Here is a 16,267-nt window from a genome sequence, read left to right as displayed (position 1 = left end):
AGCCATGGCCGCTGAGCATGCGCGTCTGGAGCCTGTGCTCCGCAACGGGAGAGGCCGCGGCAGTGAGAGGCCCGCGTACCGCAAAAAAAAAAAAAAAGAGAGACAGTTGATGAAGTGGATGTGGACTCGGAACTGGCTTCAAATCCCAGCTGCATCTCTGGAGTTGCCTAATGTTTTTGAGCCTCTGTTTCCTCTGATAATTATACTTCCTACTCCCAGGGTCAAGGTGAGGATGCAGTAGAATTGCAAAGCGTGTACGTAACCCAGCGCCTGGCACATGGTAACTGTCTGGAATCTGGGAAGCCAGATTCCAGCTGAAGAGAAAGAGCCGTCGCGTGAACAGAGGTGGCGGCAGGGGTGTGGGCGTACCCTGGACAGTGTGGCCCCAGATCCCTGGAATAGCCCTGGTCAGGAACCCAGGACGGCCTCCAGTAGCCCCATGACCTGAGGGCACTCCTGTCCCCCTCTCCGCTCACCTCTTCCATCAGGGTCTGGTCAGAGCTGCCTGCCGGCAGACACACCACACTTAGAAACGTCCTTAATTGCTTCACCGTAGTGGGGAGTCACCCTGCAGGCAGATAATTAAAAAGTTCAGAGCTTGATTAATTGGGAGGAAATTGGAGGAATGGGGCTGCCTGCTGGGCGGGCGGGAGCCCTCAGCCCCCACCGTGAGGATGGCAGGAAGGGAGGTGGGCCAGAGCCGGGACTGGGGGCCTGACGTAGTATCCAGGGGCTGGCGAGCCGGGAGTAAATCGCCCTTAACCCACCTTCACGGCCGTGGGGTTCAGGGTCTGGCTCCCGCAGGCGTCTGTGAGCTCGCCCCTCCGCACCTTGGGGCCTTCTAGCCTGCTGTCGAGTGAGGTGTTACAGAGGGCCTGCTCTGTACCAGGCAGTGAACAGGGCAGGCACGGGGGCTGCCCTCATGGAGCTCACACTTGGGCAGGTGGGATAGTGGGAGGCGGGGAGACAGACGTTAACCAAATGCCAAGAAGAGAGCCCGCTACTGGGGGCCCCGGATGAGCCCTGGAGTCTCTGACATGGTCCAGAGGCCTAGAACACAGTCTCCAGTCCACACACAAGCTGGGTGACCTTAAGCACAAGATTCCACCTTTCTCAGACTCAGTCAGTCAGTCCACAAACACTTCCTGAGACCCCCTGTCCATCACCTCTCAGCCAGACCCTGGGGCTGAGAGGTGCCAGACGCTATGGGCACCCACTGCCGCCGGGCTCAGGGCCTTGTGCAGGGGCAGTCACACCTGTATAGTCATGCAGGAGCAGAGGCGAGGGGCTTCAGGAGCACAGAAGGGAGGCCCTAAACCCGGCCCTGGAGAGGGTGGCATCCCAAGAGAAGGACCCAAAGGAGCTGGAGCTGAGATGTGAAGGGCGAAGAGAGTGAGCCAGGCTGGAGCTGGGACCGCGTAGCAGGCAGAGGTGACACCGAGCACAGCCCGTTGGGGAGCCGGAACTGCCTCCTGTGACCCGAGCCCAAGGCTCGGCTGGGAGGCTGTGGGAGCTGAGGCCGGCGAGGTGGACCCTGACGGGGAGGCTGAAGCGGGCGGGACGCGCCACAGGCACAAGGGAGCCACTGAAGGGTCTTGAGCAGGGAAAGGACTTAGCAGCCGGCTGCGTGGAGGCTGGCCTGGGGGAAGCCCTGGGTTCCCCTCTCAGGCAAAGAGGAGGCGTGTTAACACAGCTCCTGCCTTCTGACTTCTGTCGTCCTGCCAGCTGCTGGCAGGGATCCACAGAGCCCGGGTCCCAGCAGGGGCAAGTGGGGGGAGCCTGGGCATGTGGGGGAGGGGGACAGGATGACTGACATCCCCTGGGTGGTCCCAGTAGGAGCTGCCACAGCAAGGGGATGACCCTGAGGCACTTCCTGGACTTAACCTGGAAGGGCAGGGCCCCCTTGAGGGAGGAAGGGCTGGTCAGGGAGGGGCCCCCTTCATCAAGCTGGAACACTGAGGGCCTCGGAAGCAATGTGAGAGCGTGGACTGTGGGGACACAGGCTCTGCCCCTATGTCTCTGAGTGACTTTGGACGAGGCACTTCCTTTCTGTGAGCCTCAGTTTCCCAATCTCTAAAATGGGAATAACACCTCCTATCGCACAGGGTGATTGTGAGGACTGATGAGGTTATGGGCTCCGGAAGCTCCTGGCCCAGCACCAGCAGGCTCATGTAGACACACGGTGATCAGAAGCTCCTCTTTCCAGCCCAGGAGCTTGTCGCCTGCTTCCAGTGTGGCTTTGCCCCTGGCACAGATCAGCACCCTTGCCCAGCCCAGCTCAGGGGTACTGACTCCCCTGGCTTAACTTCAGCAGCAAAAGCAGGAAGCGTGCAAAATGCAAAAGACACTTTGCATGAGGGAGACCCCAAAACCCCACCCACTCAGCCACAAGAACACCACAAGCTCAGCCCTGACAAACGCTCAGCATAAGCCCCTAAAAACACACAGATCAGTTCTTCCACAGTTCAAGGATAATGCAGGACCCAGGGCTGGGTGCCTGAGCCTGTCCACAGCCAGAGTCCCGAGCCTGGAAGAGGCCACAGAGATGGTCCCAGCCACAGCCAAAGGAGGCAGGAAGTGGCCTGGACTCACAGAGCAAGGGGCTGAGGGGGCAGCCGAGCCCTGGCCTCCCCCCTCTGGGCCTAGGACTCTTTTCTCTGTCCGAACTCCTCTCCCCGACCCACATCCAATACTACCTGGAGATCCCAAGGCAGGAAAGTAAGCCAGCTGCCCTTCAAACCTGGCACTGCTGAGCCCAGGACCACTCCCTGGCCCCTCCGCCCGCAGTGGCCAACAGTCAGCCCTGGTTGAAGACAGGCGTCCCAGACTCTTGCTCAGGTGTAGCCTCTAACAGGCAGGGCCTGGGCCTTTTGTCTGCATGACTCAGTGCCTAGTACACAATAGGGGCTTAATAAGCACCTCTTGAATAAATTCATAACTCACCATCTCCCCAACTGGACCCCCACTCCTGAGGGCAGGGACTATTTCTTCTTTGTCTCTATCGCTGTTCAGGTCTTAGCACAGAGCAAGTGGTGGGCCAAGAAAGAATGTATATAATAAAAGCAAACACTTGCATAGCCCTTAATATGAACCAGGCGGGCACTATTGCAAGTGCCTTCTGTGAATTAACTCGTGTAATCTTCCCAGCAAATATAAGAGCAGTGTCATCATTCCCCCCATTATATAGACAAGGAAGCCAAGGCACAGAGAGTGAGGTGACTTACCCAGAGTCACACTGTTAGCAAGAGGCAGGCTTGGGATTCCGCCCTGGCAGCCAGCTACACAGTTCATACCCAGGTTCAACTTCATCAAGTTCTCGGGAGTGGGAGCTAGACTGTGGTGAGCCTGCCCTCTGGTCTACAGGACCCCCCTGGTCTACAGGACCCCCCAGGAAGAGAGAGAAACTCCTTGCCCACCCTGGAGGCCTGGCACACTGGGCCTGACAACATCTGAGTCCACTGTGGCACCAGGCATTCTGGGGCTTAATCTGGAGTCTCTGGGAGGCGAAGGGGGAGCACAGCCGCAGGCCAGCCAAGGAGGCTTCGAGGATCACCCGGTGCCAATTAGCAGCCCCGCCGTGCCAGGGCCAGATGGAGCCCTGCCTCGGCCTGACTCATGGCTCATTCGGTCAATTATCACCTATCCCCGGAGCCCAGGGGGAAGGCCAGGAGAAAATCTGTTTCCCCGTAATCCTCTCTCCTCTTCCCGGCCGACTGCCATCCCTGCCTTCGGTTGCCTGGCTAAGGGCTCTGGGCGTCTGCAGAAGGCAGGTGCTGGTTGGCTGCTTTGGCTCCAGGTCCTGGGTTTGGGGCCCAGGCTTTGGCTCCACCTTGCTGAGTGACCCCAGCAAGCCCTGTCCCCTAAGTAGCCCTGACAAGATGTTCTCCACTTGTGTCTCCACTCAGCAACTTGATAATTTTGTGTCCTGGAACCACAAAGACCTGGAGTCAAACCTCAATTCTGCCACTTAGTAGCTGCTTGACCTTGAGGCATTCACTTCACCCCCTCTGAGCCTGACTTTCATCATCTGTAAAATGGGGGTGATAATGGTACCTACTTCCGTGGGTGGTCATGTGGATTTAGTGAGAGAACCCATGTAAATCACTTGCACTGGGCTTGGCACCCGGAAAGCACATAATAAGTGGGAATTTTTATTGTCCTTGCATGCTGGGTGAGTAATAATACCTAACATTTATATAGCGCTTGCTGTATGTTCTAAGCACTTTATGTATGTTAACTTATCAAACCCACAGCTCCTGCCCTCAATTTGTTCACTGTCCAGTTAGGAAGACAGACCTGCTTTCATTCGACAAACTGAATTAACTGAGCACCTACTATGTGCCATACCCTGTACTAGGTGCTCAGGGTGTAGAGATTAAAGCCCCAGCCCCTACTTAAACCAGGGTTCACCAACTAGTGGGTGGTTACATATGGGTGAGGTCCAGTGGTGGGATGGGCTGTTTTTTGGTGGCTTGGATCACAAGAACTGACTCTGGGCATTTCTTCCCAACTCAGTATTCAGTTATCTTAGATTGGTAGCATGAAATTTGCCCTGATGGGAGCATTTTCACCATAGAAATTGGCAAACACAACAAATCAGGGCTTTCCCCCCCTCCCCAGCCATTTACCAGCACACAGCCGTCCATGGAGTCTGAGTTGTGTGCTGTAGAGAGTGGAGGGCAGGCCTCCCAGAGGTGCACATGTCAGATTCACCAATCCAGCAGGGCAGGAGGATGGGAGAGAAGGACATTCAGGCACGGAGAACAGTGCGTGTGCAGCCAGGGCATCCAGAGAACTGCCAACAGAAGGGAGAGGTGACAGATGGGGCTGAGAAGCATTCAGGAGGGTTATCTGGGACTGAGGGCATTTCTGGGATGCAGAACTTCCAGCTTGAAAACTGGGGACAACTTGGTCACCCTCGTGGACAGGCTGACGGGAGGACCCGTGGGGAGAACATTGAGAGGTGGAGAGGGATCTGAGCATCAATGCAGCCTGGTGAAATTGACATGATAACAGCGGTAACAACCTGGCATTTACTTGGCCAAGTATTTTCTACCCCACTCTCTCATCTGATTCTCACAAAACCCTATAAGGGGTATATTCGTTCACTCAGCAAATGTATATTGAGCACCTGCTATGTTCCCACTACTCTGCCAGGAGCTAGGAAACCAATGAGAACCAGACAAACCCGGTTCTTCTTTTCCTCTCCAGGTACTTCCAGTGCAGGGTGAAGACAGATGGCACACAAGACAGACGTAATTGTTTTCTAATACAATTACAAATTGTGATGAGGCTCAACGAAGGAAACAGAGACTAAGACTGAGGGGAGTGGCAGGAAGGGTCAGGAAGACCCCAGAGCCACCCTTGCAGGGCTAGGTGTGTGCATTCATTCTAAGTATGCAGGGAGCCCCTGGTGAGTTTGAGCTCTGATTCATTCTCAGTCAGATCACTCCAACCACTGCGGAGGATTGGCGGGGAGGCAGAGGTGGAGCAGGCTACCCATTCAGAGGCTCTCACTGCATCTACACCACGCAGGTATCATCAGCTACCTTCCCGGAGGAGGAGACTGAGTCTCAGAGAGGGCGGGAGACCTGTCTGAGCCCACACACCTGTCAGAGGTGCAGCCACCCAAGTCTGTGACTGCAGCTCTCATTGTTTTCTTACCACTTCTGTACAGGAGACTCAGGTGTTGGCAGGACGGGGTGCCTTCCCAGCTGAGAAGCTAGGAGCAGCGTGACCCCTGGGCCCCTGGGCAACGTGGACGGGGGAGCTGCCCCGGACCCCTCTTTGTGGGAGAAGAGGTGGCTGATGGGAGCTGAGGCCCTGGCACACCCTAGTCACTCAGTACACCTGGGATCAGAATCTGCCTCTGCTGGTAAAGAGCTGTGTGTGTCTGCTCGTCTCTGGACCTCAGTTGCCTCAAATGTCAAACAAGGTAGCTGAGCTGGATACTCCCAGCTCTCACTACACCCATCCATCACTCACTAGGTACCTGACCTCGTATTCACAGTTTACAGTCCAGCCAGATAGTTACAGATTTGTAAGTAATTAAAGTGGGAAGCTCAACCCTTTGTGGGGGCTGAGGGAAGACTTCCTGGAAGGGGGTGTACCTTCACTGTCTTAAAGGGGTGTACGCGTTTGCCTGATGACAAAGGGAGGGCATTCCAGGTAGTCAGGGCAGGAGAGACACAGGCCGGAGGTGTATGTGTGAGCCTGGGTGGCACCATATGTGGTTGACTGTGGAGCATCAGGCACAAGGCTTGGGGTGGTGGGCACTGAGAAGGGCAGGTGCCAGCCTTGGGGTCCTGAGGACCCGGAGGAATTTAGGGAGCTCTTGTGGATTTTTCTTAAGTAGCAGTTTTATTGTGATATAACTCACATACCATACAATTCACCTATTTAAATTGTACAATTAAGTGATTTTTAGTGTTTTCACAGAATTGTGTAACCATCACCACAGTCAACTTTAGAACATTTTCATCACCTCAGAAAGAAACCCCGTACCCATTAGCAGTCAGTCCCCATTCCCTGCTCTCCCCAGCCCCTGGCAACCACTAATCTACTTTCTGTCTCTATAGATGTGCCTAGTCTCGACATTTTCATGTAAATGGAAGCGTACACTATGTGGCCTTAGTGTCTGGCTTTTTTCATGAAGCACAGAGTGTTTTCAAGGTTCATCCATGTTGTAGCATGTATCAGTACTCCATTCCTTTTTATGACCGAATAGTATTCCATTGTATACCATTGTGGATTTTTAAATGACACAGAAAGGTTTGTGCTTTAGAAAGCCGGCCCTGGAGCGTGGGCAGGAGGAGGCCAGATGGCCGTGAGAGGCTGAGGAGTGGGTGGGAGGAGCTTTCTGGATGCCCACGGGGGTGGGAGGGCCGCAAAGAAGAGCCAGGACTGGGCCCTGCTGAGGAGGAAAGACCTGGTAATTGATGGGCTGCAGGGGGTAAGGGGAAGGACGAGGCACCCAGGGTTCCTGGTGACCGGGTGGAAAGCGACACCACTTCTCAAGACAGAAGAGCGGGTTTTATGAAGCACAAAGATACAGAAGATACAGAAAGCGTAGAATGCCCGGTGGGAGGGCCGCGTGGTGGCCGGGCAGTACACCTAGTGGAAAGAGGCAGCCTGGGGAGTCAAAGAGGGGCCAAGACATGGCGATGGGAGAGGACAGTCGGGAAGGTGGTCCAGATGGAGGGGCTGGAACAGCGTGGAGGGGAGAGTGGGCAGCCACCCACCAGCCAGGCCCGCGGAACCGCCAGCAGATGGAAGAGGCGTGCTAAGCTGGGCAGGCTCTCGCCTGAGAGGGAGCCAGGAGGATCCCAGTCTTGGGACCAAAAGCTTCTGGCATCTATCAGGATAGTCCTAGACCCTCACAGGATCCCTGTGTCCCCACTCTACAGCAGAAGAAACTGAGGCTCAGAGAGGTCAACCGCTCAACTAGAGCCAGGGCTGCAGCCTGTGTGTCTTAACTAGACAGTGCCGAGATGGTGGGCTGCCCCTTTGTCCAGCCAGCAGGGAGAGGTTGGTGCCTAAGAGGGAGGGCAGGCAGGAGGACTCCGGGGTTCCAGGGCCAGCACGGCAGAGTGCAGAGAGCCCTGGACAGGCTCCCGGAGCAGAAGCTGCCAGTCCCTGCCCGGCACTAATGGACTGTTGGCCTAATGCAAGTCTCCTAAAGGCAGAAGAGTGTGGTGGTCAGGGAAGTGGCCTCTGCAGTCCGACCACCCGGGGTCAAATCCCAGCTCTGCCACCGTAAGCCCACATCCTCGGAAAGCTGCTTCACCTCTATGCTTTCTTTCCCCCATCAGAAAATGAGGGTGACAACGTTACCTCTGTCATAGGGCTGGGTGAGGCATCGATGAGTTACTGTGGGTTAAGTCCTTACAACGGTGCCAGCATTTAATAAGTACTCAATAAATGTTGTCCAGTCCATATTTACACTCTGAGCCCTGGTTTCTGTACGATGGATGCCCGAGGCACTCACTGCCATCCTCCTCTTTGGTGTCACCATAGCCTGGTTGGTTGCATCAAAGTACTGTCTTTTCCTTGTCTGGCGGCTCCTTAAGGACTGGGCTGAAGCCGAGATCTTCTCTGAGATCCTGGCAGGGCCTGGTCAGGGTGGCATCAGCCAGGGCTGCAGGGTTAGGAAGGGTGCCACCTTCTGGAAACTCCCTCCAAAAAGCAGGCAAAGTAGGGCCCCAGGGAGGTGGGGGATTCTGTTTTCTAGCACCCTAGGGGGAACTGCCCTTGGCTTATTTACTGGGACTTCCCTGAGATTGTAACTGCAACCCCTGCCTGACCCTGGGCCAGGCCCTATTCATCACATACAATCCTCACGGCTACTCTATGGGGTAGATGCTCTCTTACCGATGAGAAAACTGTAGCTCAGAGAGGTTGAACTACCTTTCTGAGGTCACCCAGCAGACTGGTACGTGAACCAGATACAGTTTAATAATGCCAGGAATTGTTTAGGCAGTTTTGCCTGAATTAATCAATGTAATCCTCATAACAACGCTAGGAGGTAGGTACGATTGTCCCCATTTTACAGATGAGGGAACAACTTAAGTGACTTGCTCAAGGCCAGATGGCAGGGACAGATTGCTAGGATGGGATTTGCTAGGCAGCTTGCACACTAACCACCATTCCTCACTGCCTTTCTACTTATGTGGTCCCCAAAGCCCAAGCTCCTTCCACTTCAGCAGGCGGCTTCAGGAAGTATTTATGGAGCGCCTGCTCAGTGCCAGGTCTATGCTAGGCACAGGGAAAGGAGCTGTGGTTCAGACAAGGCTCCGATCCTGGGGGAGCCGAGGGCATGGCCAAGAGATCCCCTTGATGAATAATTATGGCAGGGAGGTAAAGTACCCTGAACGCAAGTCATGTAAGACCGAGGAGGGCAGCATCTCTGAGGCTGGAGCTGGTTGAGGAGTTGGGAGGAGGGTGAGTTGCTAAGACTTGGACTTGCAAGATAAGCTTGAAGACTGGGCCTGGAAAAATGATTTCGGGAAATCTGTGTGAGCCATTTACATGAGGAAACTAACACTCAGAGAGGTGGAGTTGCTTGCCAAAGGTCACACAGCACATGAACGTGGAATGCAATCCAGGTGAGAGCCCCCGGCCTGTGGACAATTCAGCCACATTTCATCCCAAGGAGGAACTTGTCCATTGGAAAGCTCTTCCCTGTCCACCTCTCACTTACCCCTTGCTTGATCCCCCACCTGAGGCACCACAACAGAGCTGCGATTATGAACCCCAGTAGCAGAAGAAGGCCAAGAAAGGGGCAGGGCCTACACCCCAGGCCTCCTGGTTCCCAACCCAGGGCCAGGAGGAAGGGAAGGGTGGATTTGCACATAGGCCCACACAGGAGTGGTCACCCTAAGCCCTGAGCTTTAGAGCCTGAATCCAAATCCTGAGCATCCCCCCAGAGCAGGGAAGAAGGCCAAAGCCCCTGGGAGAGCCCAGATTGCTGAATGCCCACCAAGTGTAAATACTGCCCTCCCCAGGCTGTCCCTGGTACTGCAAGCCCTCTTTATCTCAGTAAATTGATCAAACACCTGCTCTAATAACAGCTCCTATTCCCTGGGCACCTGTACCTTGCAAGACCTCATGCCATGTGCCTTACACACTTATGCCAAGTGCTCACAATAGACTGCAGAAATGGGTCTTAACATCGTAGTTTTCCTAATAAAAAACCAAGTCTCAGAATGGTTAAGCCACTTGTCTGGGCCACACAGCTAGAAAAAGGCCAAAGCAGCAGACCCAGGTCTGTCTGCTTCCAAAGCCAGCGTCCTTTCCTGCTCTACCACATCACCTCTCTACATGCCCCGTGCTGTGCTAGGGCTTTTTTTTACTGTAATCATCACAATCATCTGGAACCCAGGAATCTAGTTACAAGAATCAGAGCCCAGCCAGCCATTAGTAAACAAGACTGGGCCATGAGCACTGCCCTAGACCTCTGCAGAGCCTTCAGACTAAGTCAGGATTGGTCCTAGAAGCTGTAGCACAGCCAACCTGCAGTAGACAAAGGATGATTGCTAGGGGCACCAGCTGAACCCATAGATAGCTTCAGAGACAAGAAACCAGGTAGCCTGAAACCTTCTGGGCGCAGCTAGGACTGCCATGTTGGGGCCTGGAGACCCCCAAGAGCTTCAGGAGATGGGGCTCCCCATCAGTGACACTGTGTGGCTGCTGTGTGATCCTGTGTGGCCACTCCGTGATGCTGCACCGTCCTTCCAAGCCTGTGGCCTGAGTCCTCGTATGGTTTCCCCAGTGACTCTCCTTGTCTTCTCTCCAGGTTGCCCATCTGGAACCTTCAAGGCCAACCAAGGGGATGAGGCCTGTACCCACTGTCCCATCAACAGCCGGACCACTTCAGAAGGGGCCACCAACTGCATCTGCCGCAATGGCTACTACAGAGCAGACCTGGACCCCCTGGACATGCCCTGCACAAGTACGTCCAGGGCCCCAGAAGGGCGACGCCTGACCGAGTCCCGAGTACCTGCTGAAAAGCTCAGAGCGAGGGTTGGGTGGCTCTCCGGCTATAGTTTCCTAAGTGAGGAGCAGCCAGTTACTTGGTGGGAGGGGAAATGGAAAACTGGCTGGAAAGGACCATCCTGGGGTAGTCATGCTGCCAACATGCAGACACCACAGAGCTGGCATCTGGCTCCTTATCCCCTTCTGCTAAGTCACGTGGAGTATGAAGTCAAGGTCTTGATTCACAAAGGGACAGAGAATGGGAAGTTGGCAGAAGAAGAACCAACACAGGTGGTGTCTGTGGTAGAAAAGGCTTCCTAGTGTTCTTTCCTGGCAGCAGCTGCCTGAATCACAAGCCAAGATTCTCCAAGAACAGGGTGACTATGAGGGCAATGTCACAACCCTGTATCAGACAGGAATGGCAGTCAGCTGCAAGTAGCAGAGAGCTGACCCCAGTGGCTTAAACCATAAGGATTTATTCTCTCACATAATAGAAACCCAAAGATAGGCAGCCCTGGGGGTAGTGTGGTAAATCCATGAACTTCCCTGAGACCCAGCACTTTCTTCTGCTCCTCCATCCATAGCATGTGGTTTCTACCCTTCAGGTCACATCATAGTCCAACATTGCTGCTGAAGCTCCAGCCATCACATACATTCTCAGCAGCAGAAAGAATGAAAGGGACAAAAGGACATGCTGCAGCTGTCTCTTTTCTTAAAAAATAAAAAGTCCTAACCAGCAATTTCTGTATATCAGTGGCCAGCACTTAATCACAAGAGGCTGGGAAATATAGTCTTTAGCTGGAGGTAGTTGCCACCCTGAATAAAATTGGGTTATAAGGAAAAGGGGGAAATAGATATTGAGTGGATATAATCCCCAACACAAAAAGACTGTCCCTAGCGAGGAACACCAAGGAGGGTGGAGTCCAGGGAGAAAGGTTTAAGCAGATGTGTGTACCAGGATGCGAGGTATATTCTAGAAGCCTGTCTGTTGAGTGGAGAGGAGAAAGGATTTGGAGGAAACCTTTTGGGAGGCCTAAGCTGGAGCCAGGACAGTGGGCACAGAGGGATCTCTTGGGGAACGTACCCCCAGAGCCCTCACTGACCGACACCTCTCCACCTCCCCAGCCATCCCCTCCGCACCCCAGGCCGTGATCTCCAGTGTCAACGAGACCTCACTTATGCTAGAGTGGAGCCCGCCCCGGGACTCAGGAGGCCGTGAGGATCTTGTCTACAACATCATCTGCAAGAGCTGTGGCTCGGGCCGGGGCGCCTGCACCCGCTGTGGGGACAACGTACAGTACGCACCCCGCCAGCTGGGCCTGACCGAGCCTCGCATTTACATCAGTGACCTGCTGGCCCACACCCAGTACACCTTTGAGATCCAGGCCGTGAATGGCGTCACCGACCAGAGCCCCTTCTCACCGCAGTTCGCCTCTGTGAACATCACCACCAACCAGGCAGGTAAGCACTTCAAATGCAAGCGCCCGGGGCAGCTCCGTGCCATGCTGAGCCAGATGGGTATCCTGCCAGCCCTTGTTAAAGACTCCTTCACATCTGTGGAGTGGTTTCCTCTTTTCCAAGGCTGTCCGTGTGATCCAGCCACCTGGGAGAGTGAGTGTTGCCTCTCTACTGTAGTGGCATATATAATAATTGCAGCGTTTGTTGAGCATGTGTTATTGAAGGTGAGAGTAAAGCTGCTGTAACAAAAGGGCCCACTGTTCGGTGGCTGAAAGAACACAGAAGCGCATTTCTCTCTCATGTAAAAGTCCAGGGGTGAGCAGTCCAGGTAAGCAGGGTAGCTCTGATCCACTTGGAGATTCAGGGACCCGGGTTCCTTCCGTTTTGTCTCACCAGCCTCCATGCTCCTTGTCTGCTTGGTTGAAGCTGAGTTGCAGTTTTGTCTGCGCTCTAGCCTGCAGGAAGGGGAGAGACAGAAGACCCAGGGCAGCAATATGTTTTAAATAAGGTAGGCAGAAGTGGCACCCGTCGCTCCTGGGCATGGTCCACTGGAAAAAACGTGGTCACGGGACCTCACCGAGCCACAGAGGAGGTTGGGAGATGTAATCTCTCCCAGCCTAGCTCAAACCTCCATCACAGCAGAAGGTGGGGAGACAGACTTCAGTGGACACCTAGCAGTTTCCACACGTGCTTTCTCTGAACCTTCAGCCCCCTCCAGTCTAACTCCACCAAAACTCCTCTCCCCAGGCTCATCTGTAATACTCCTTTCTGTGACCCCATGTAGCACCCCCATCATCTGCCCCTCTTTCCTTTACAACAAAAAAAGTTGCCAAACAATGCCGTCTCACTACCTCCCCCCATCCCCTCTTCACTCCACTGCACTCGGGCTTCCGGCCCTACCTCTCCACCAAAGCCACTATCCTCAGGGTCACCTGGGACCTCCAGATGGCCAGGTCCAGGAGGCGCTTTCCAGCCTCATCCCCACCCAAGGGCCATGTGAGATTTTCAAGAACCTTCTGGTTCCTGTGGTTCCTGCAGAAGACTCTGTGGTTGGCACTGTGAGTGTGACCCCCAGTTACTCACTCAGCAACCTTTGCCAAGCCCCTGCTGTGAAGCGTGGCCTGGACCCCATCTAAGTAGAGCCAAGGGAGGTCAGGCTCCAGGACAGAAAGTGAATGGGCTGCCCAGCTTACCTTTCTGATGCCGGGTGGGGCCCACACAGTAAGCACTCAGGGCATTCAGAGATGGAGGTCCAGGAAGGCTTCCTGGAGGGGGCAGGATTTGACCTGCAGTTTGAAAGACTAACAGAATTTTGAAGGGAATGATAGAAATAAATGGAATTTGAGAAGGAGGAAGGGCATGCCTAAGGACCCGGAGGGGGATGGGGAGCCAGCTCTGTCTGGTTGAGGAGTGCTTTCACACATGACCTCACTGCCACCCCCCGGCCTCCTGGAGTAGGAGGAACCTGTGTCCTCGTTTCACAGACGACGCTCAGAGAAGTTGAGTCACTAAGCTAGGCAGGGTGCAAGGCAGGCATTGACTAGGTCTAACAGACTCCAGTCCTCAGCACAGTCCACGGTGCCTCCAAGGAACCATGGACTGTGGGTCTGAGGAGCGTGCATGTGTGAGTGTGCATATTTGTGAGAATGTGTGGTGTGTCGTTGGATATGTCCGAGTGACCATGTGTTTGTGATTGCGCGTGACTGGCCATGTGGCTTCTCACTTATACGTGTATTTGTGAGCATGGGTGTGTCTGAATCTGAGGGGCTTGAGTTTGTATATCTGAAGGTGGCTCAGCCCGTCCGTGTGTTTGTGTGTGGGAAGGAGTGTGGTTTTTTTTTTTTTTTTTTTTGCGGTACGCGGGCCTCTCACTGCTGTGGCCTCTCCCGTTGTGGAGCACAGGTTCCGGACGCGCAGACCCAGCGGCCATGGCTCACGGGCCCAGCCTCTCCGCGGCATGTGGGATCCTCCCGGACCGGGGCACGAACCCGCGTCCCCTGCATCGGCAGGCGGACTCTCAACCACTGCGCCACCAGGGAAGCCCAGGAGTGTGGTTTTGTTTGTCAGCGTTCGTGGTGCTGCTGGGCCAAGAGGGTGCGGTTACGAGCATGTGCTGCAGCACTTGCAGGCCCGTGGGTACATTTAAGCCGCCCTCAGGTTAGGGTTGGGATGGCACTGACTCAAGGAGGGCAATCTGAGAGAACTCTCCAAAGCCAGCAGCTGTTGGCAAACACACCTGGCTGTGAGTCTCTCCAGCTTGACAAAGCTCTGAGGGAGGGAAGCCAGGCTCCCAGTGGGGGTGGAGGCGAGGGAACTCTCTTCACCTGGGAGGAGCTAGAATTCCCCAGAGCCCCTGGAGTTCTTTCCCTAGCTGTGGAGGCCTCCCCTGCATCCATTTGGGAGCCCTGAGTGTCAAACTGCCTACTTAACCAGCTCAGCTTATTAGCAGCAAAGGCTTCTGGGATGGACCCCTCCTGTCTGGAGCTGGAAGTTCCCAGAGAATAGAGAGATGGGGCAGAGTGGAAGTGAGGGCTCCCAGAGAGGAGGGTGCAGGGGGAGCCCTCAGGATTAAAAGGCAGAAGCAGTGAGGAACAAGCCCCGGGTTAGGAACAGGGGACCTGAGTTTGAATCCCAGTTTTGTCATTCATTCGCTCTGTGACTTTAGTGTATTGGTCAGTTACCGCTGCAATGATGCTGCATAACAAAACCACCCCCAAACCCAGTATTTTACTTATTTTCTCACTCACTAGTCTCTGGGTCAGCTAGGGTTTAGCTAATCGGCACCAGGTCCTCTGAAGTGGGCAGAGCTCCAGAATGTGGGCTGGATTCAGTCTGTTCCATATGTCTGCTCATTCTCCTTGGACTAGCAGCCCCCCAGGCTTATTTCTCTTGTGGTGAATGGCGTGAACACAAGTGGCCGAGCCAAGCCAGGCCACATAAACCCATGCCATTGCCTGTGGCACAGTCATCCACAGTGAACGCACCCTGCGGGGCTCTTTGGCAGAGAGTGTGGGTGCGTGATCCTGTTACAAAAGAGGCAGAGCTGAGATCACCCATCCAACCTATCACACTTGAGAAAAATCAGTTCCTCCTTCTGGGCCCCAATTTCCCCACCAAATTGTGCATCAGAACTGTATGAGAGCTTTTTCAGAACACAGGTCCCCTGCCCCCACCCCAGACCTGCTGAATCAGAACCCCAAGAATAAGACCTGGGAATCAGCATTTTAAACAAGTGGCTCAAGTGTTTCTTAGCATCAGACAAATTTGGGAAAGTCAGGTCTAAGTGAGTCCAAGCCCTTGTAAGCCCTCAAAGCCCTGAGGCTTTCTGGGTCATAACCACCCTTTCCCCCTCCTCTTTGTTCCAAGCCCCTTAACAAGCCCCCCTCTCTCATAGATGCCCAGAGCCCAGCTGGGGGCTGTGCAGCCACACACACCCTCACTGCACTATCCCCCTTTGCCAGAGGAGGAAACAGGGGCCCAGAGAAGCGGAGTCATTTATGCGAAGTTCTGCTACTAAGTGGGCTCAACTAGGATTTAAACCCAGGACCATGAAACTCCAAGTCTACACTGTAGAACAGACAGTTCCTGCCATTGAGATTTAAGCCCTGGTTGGGAAGATAAGACATGGACAGAGTTTACATATTAGATGGCATAAATGAGGACCCAAGGAGGGGTCTGGGAGGTGAGGGAGATCACAGGCAGGAGAAATCATTTCCTCCTGGGGAATGGGAGAAAGGCATGCCATGGAAGACTTCCTGAAGAGGAAGCATTTGAGCTTAGCTCTGAAGAATAGAGAAGCTTCTAATAAGCAGAGATGGAATCGTGCGGAGAAGAAGGTATCCTAGGAGAGGGAAGTACAAAAGGCAGACTGGAGGGAGAGTTCTCCTTTCTCTTCCTCCAAGGCACCAAGCTTCTCTGCCACAGGGTTTTTGCAAATGCTGTTCCCACTGCTTGGAATGCTTTGCCCCTTTCCCCCTTCCTTTTTTTTTTTTTTTTTTTTTTTTTGCGGTACATGGGCCTCTCACTGTTGTGGCCTCTCCCATTGCGGAGCACAGGCTCCGGACGCGCAGGCCCAGCGGCCATGGCTCACGGGCCCAGCCGCTCCACGGCATGTGGGATCTTCCCGGACCGGGGCGTGAACCCGCGTCCCCTGCATCGGCAGGCGGACTCTCAACCACTGCGCCACCAGGGAAACCCTCCCCCTTCCTTTTGACCTAGCTCATCTTCATTGACCTTCCTGACCTGGTCACATGCCCCCAGCACCATGGCCCTCAAGTTCCCGTGGCTGAGATTTTAGCTTCACGTCTTTGATCATTTCATTCCTGTCTCCCCGCCA

The 16,267-nt window shown here is 54.4% G+C and overlaps 1 protein-coding gene across 4 annotated transcripts in view; it reads left to right on the top strand.

The window, feature by feature from the left end:
* The window catches only part of EPHB2 (EPH receptor B2), a gene marked incomplete at its 5' end in the record, with an annotated part of 186,390 nt that overhangs the window by 133,056 nt on the left and 37,067 nt on the right, over positions 1–16,267 (top strand). For all 4 annotated transcript variants that reach the window (XM_082654407.1, XM_082654410.1, XM_082654408.1 and 1 more), the window contains 2 exons: positions 10,295–10,450; positions 11,599–11,934. In XM_082654407.1, coding sequence (XP_082510533.1) covers positions 10,295–10,450; positions 11,599–11,934 — 492 coding nt within the window. The remainder of the gene's footprint in view (positions 1–10,294; positions 10,451–11,598; positions 11,935–16,267) is intronic.

This window comes from Grampus griseus (genome assembly GCF_964374135.1).
Source record: "Grampus griseus genome assembly, chromosome: 1".
NCBI classification, from domain to species: domain Eukaryota; kingdom Metazoa; phylum Chordata; class Mammalia; order Artiodactyla; family Delphinidae; genus Grampus; species Grampus griseus.
Note: the sequence above shows the minus strand (reverse complement) of the source record. Positions and strands in the feature narration are given on the sequence as shown.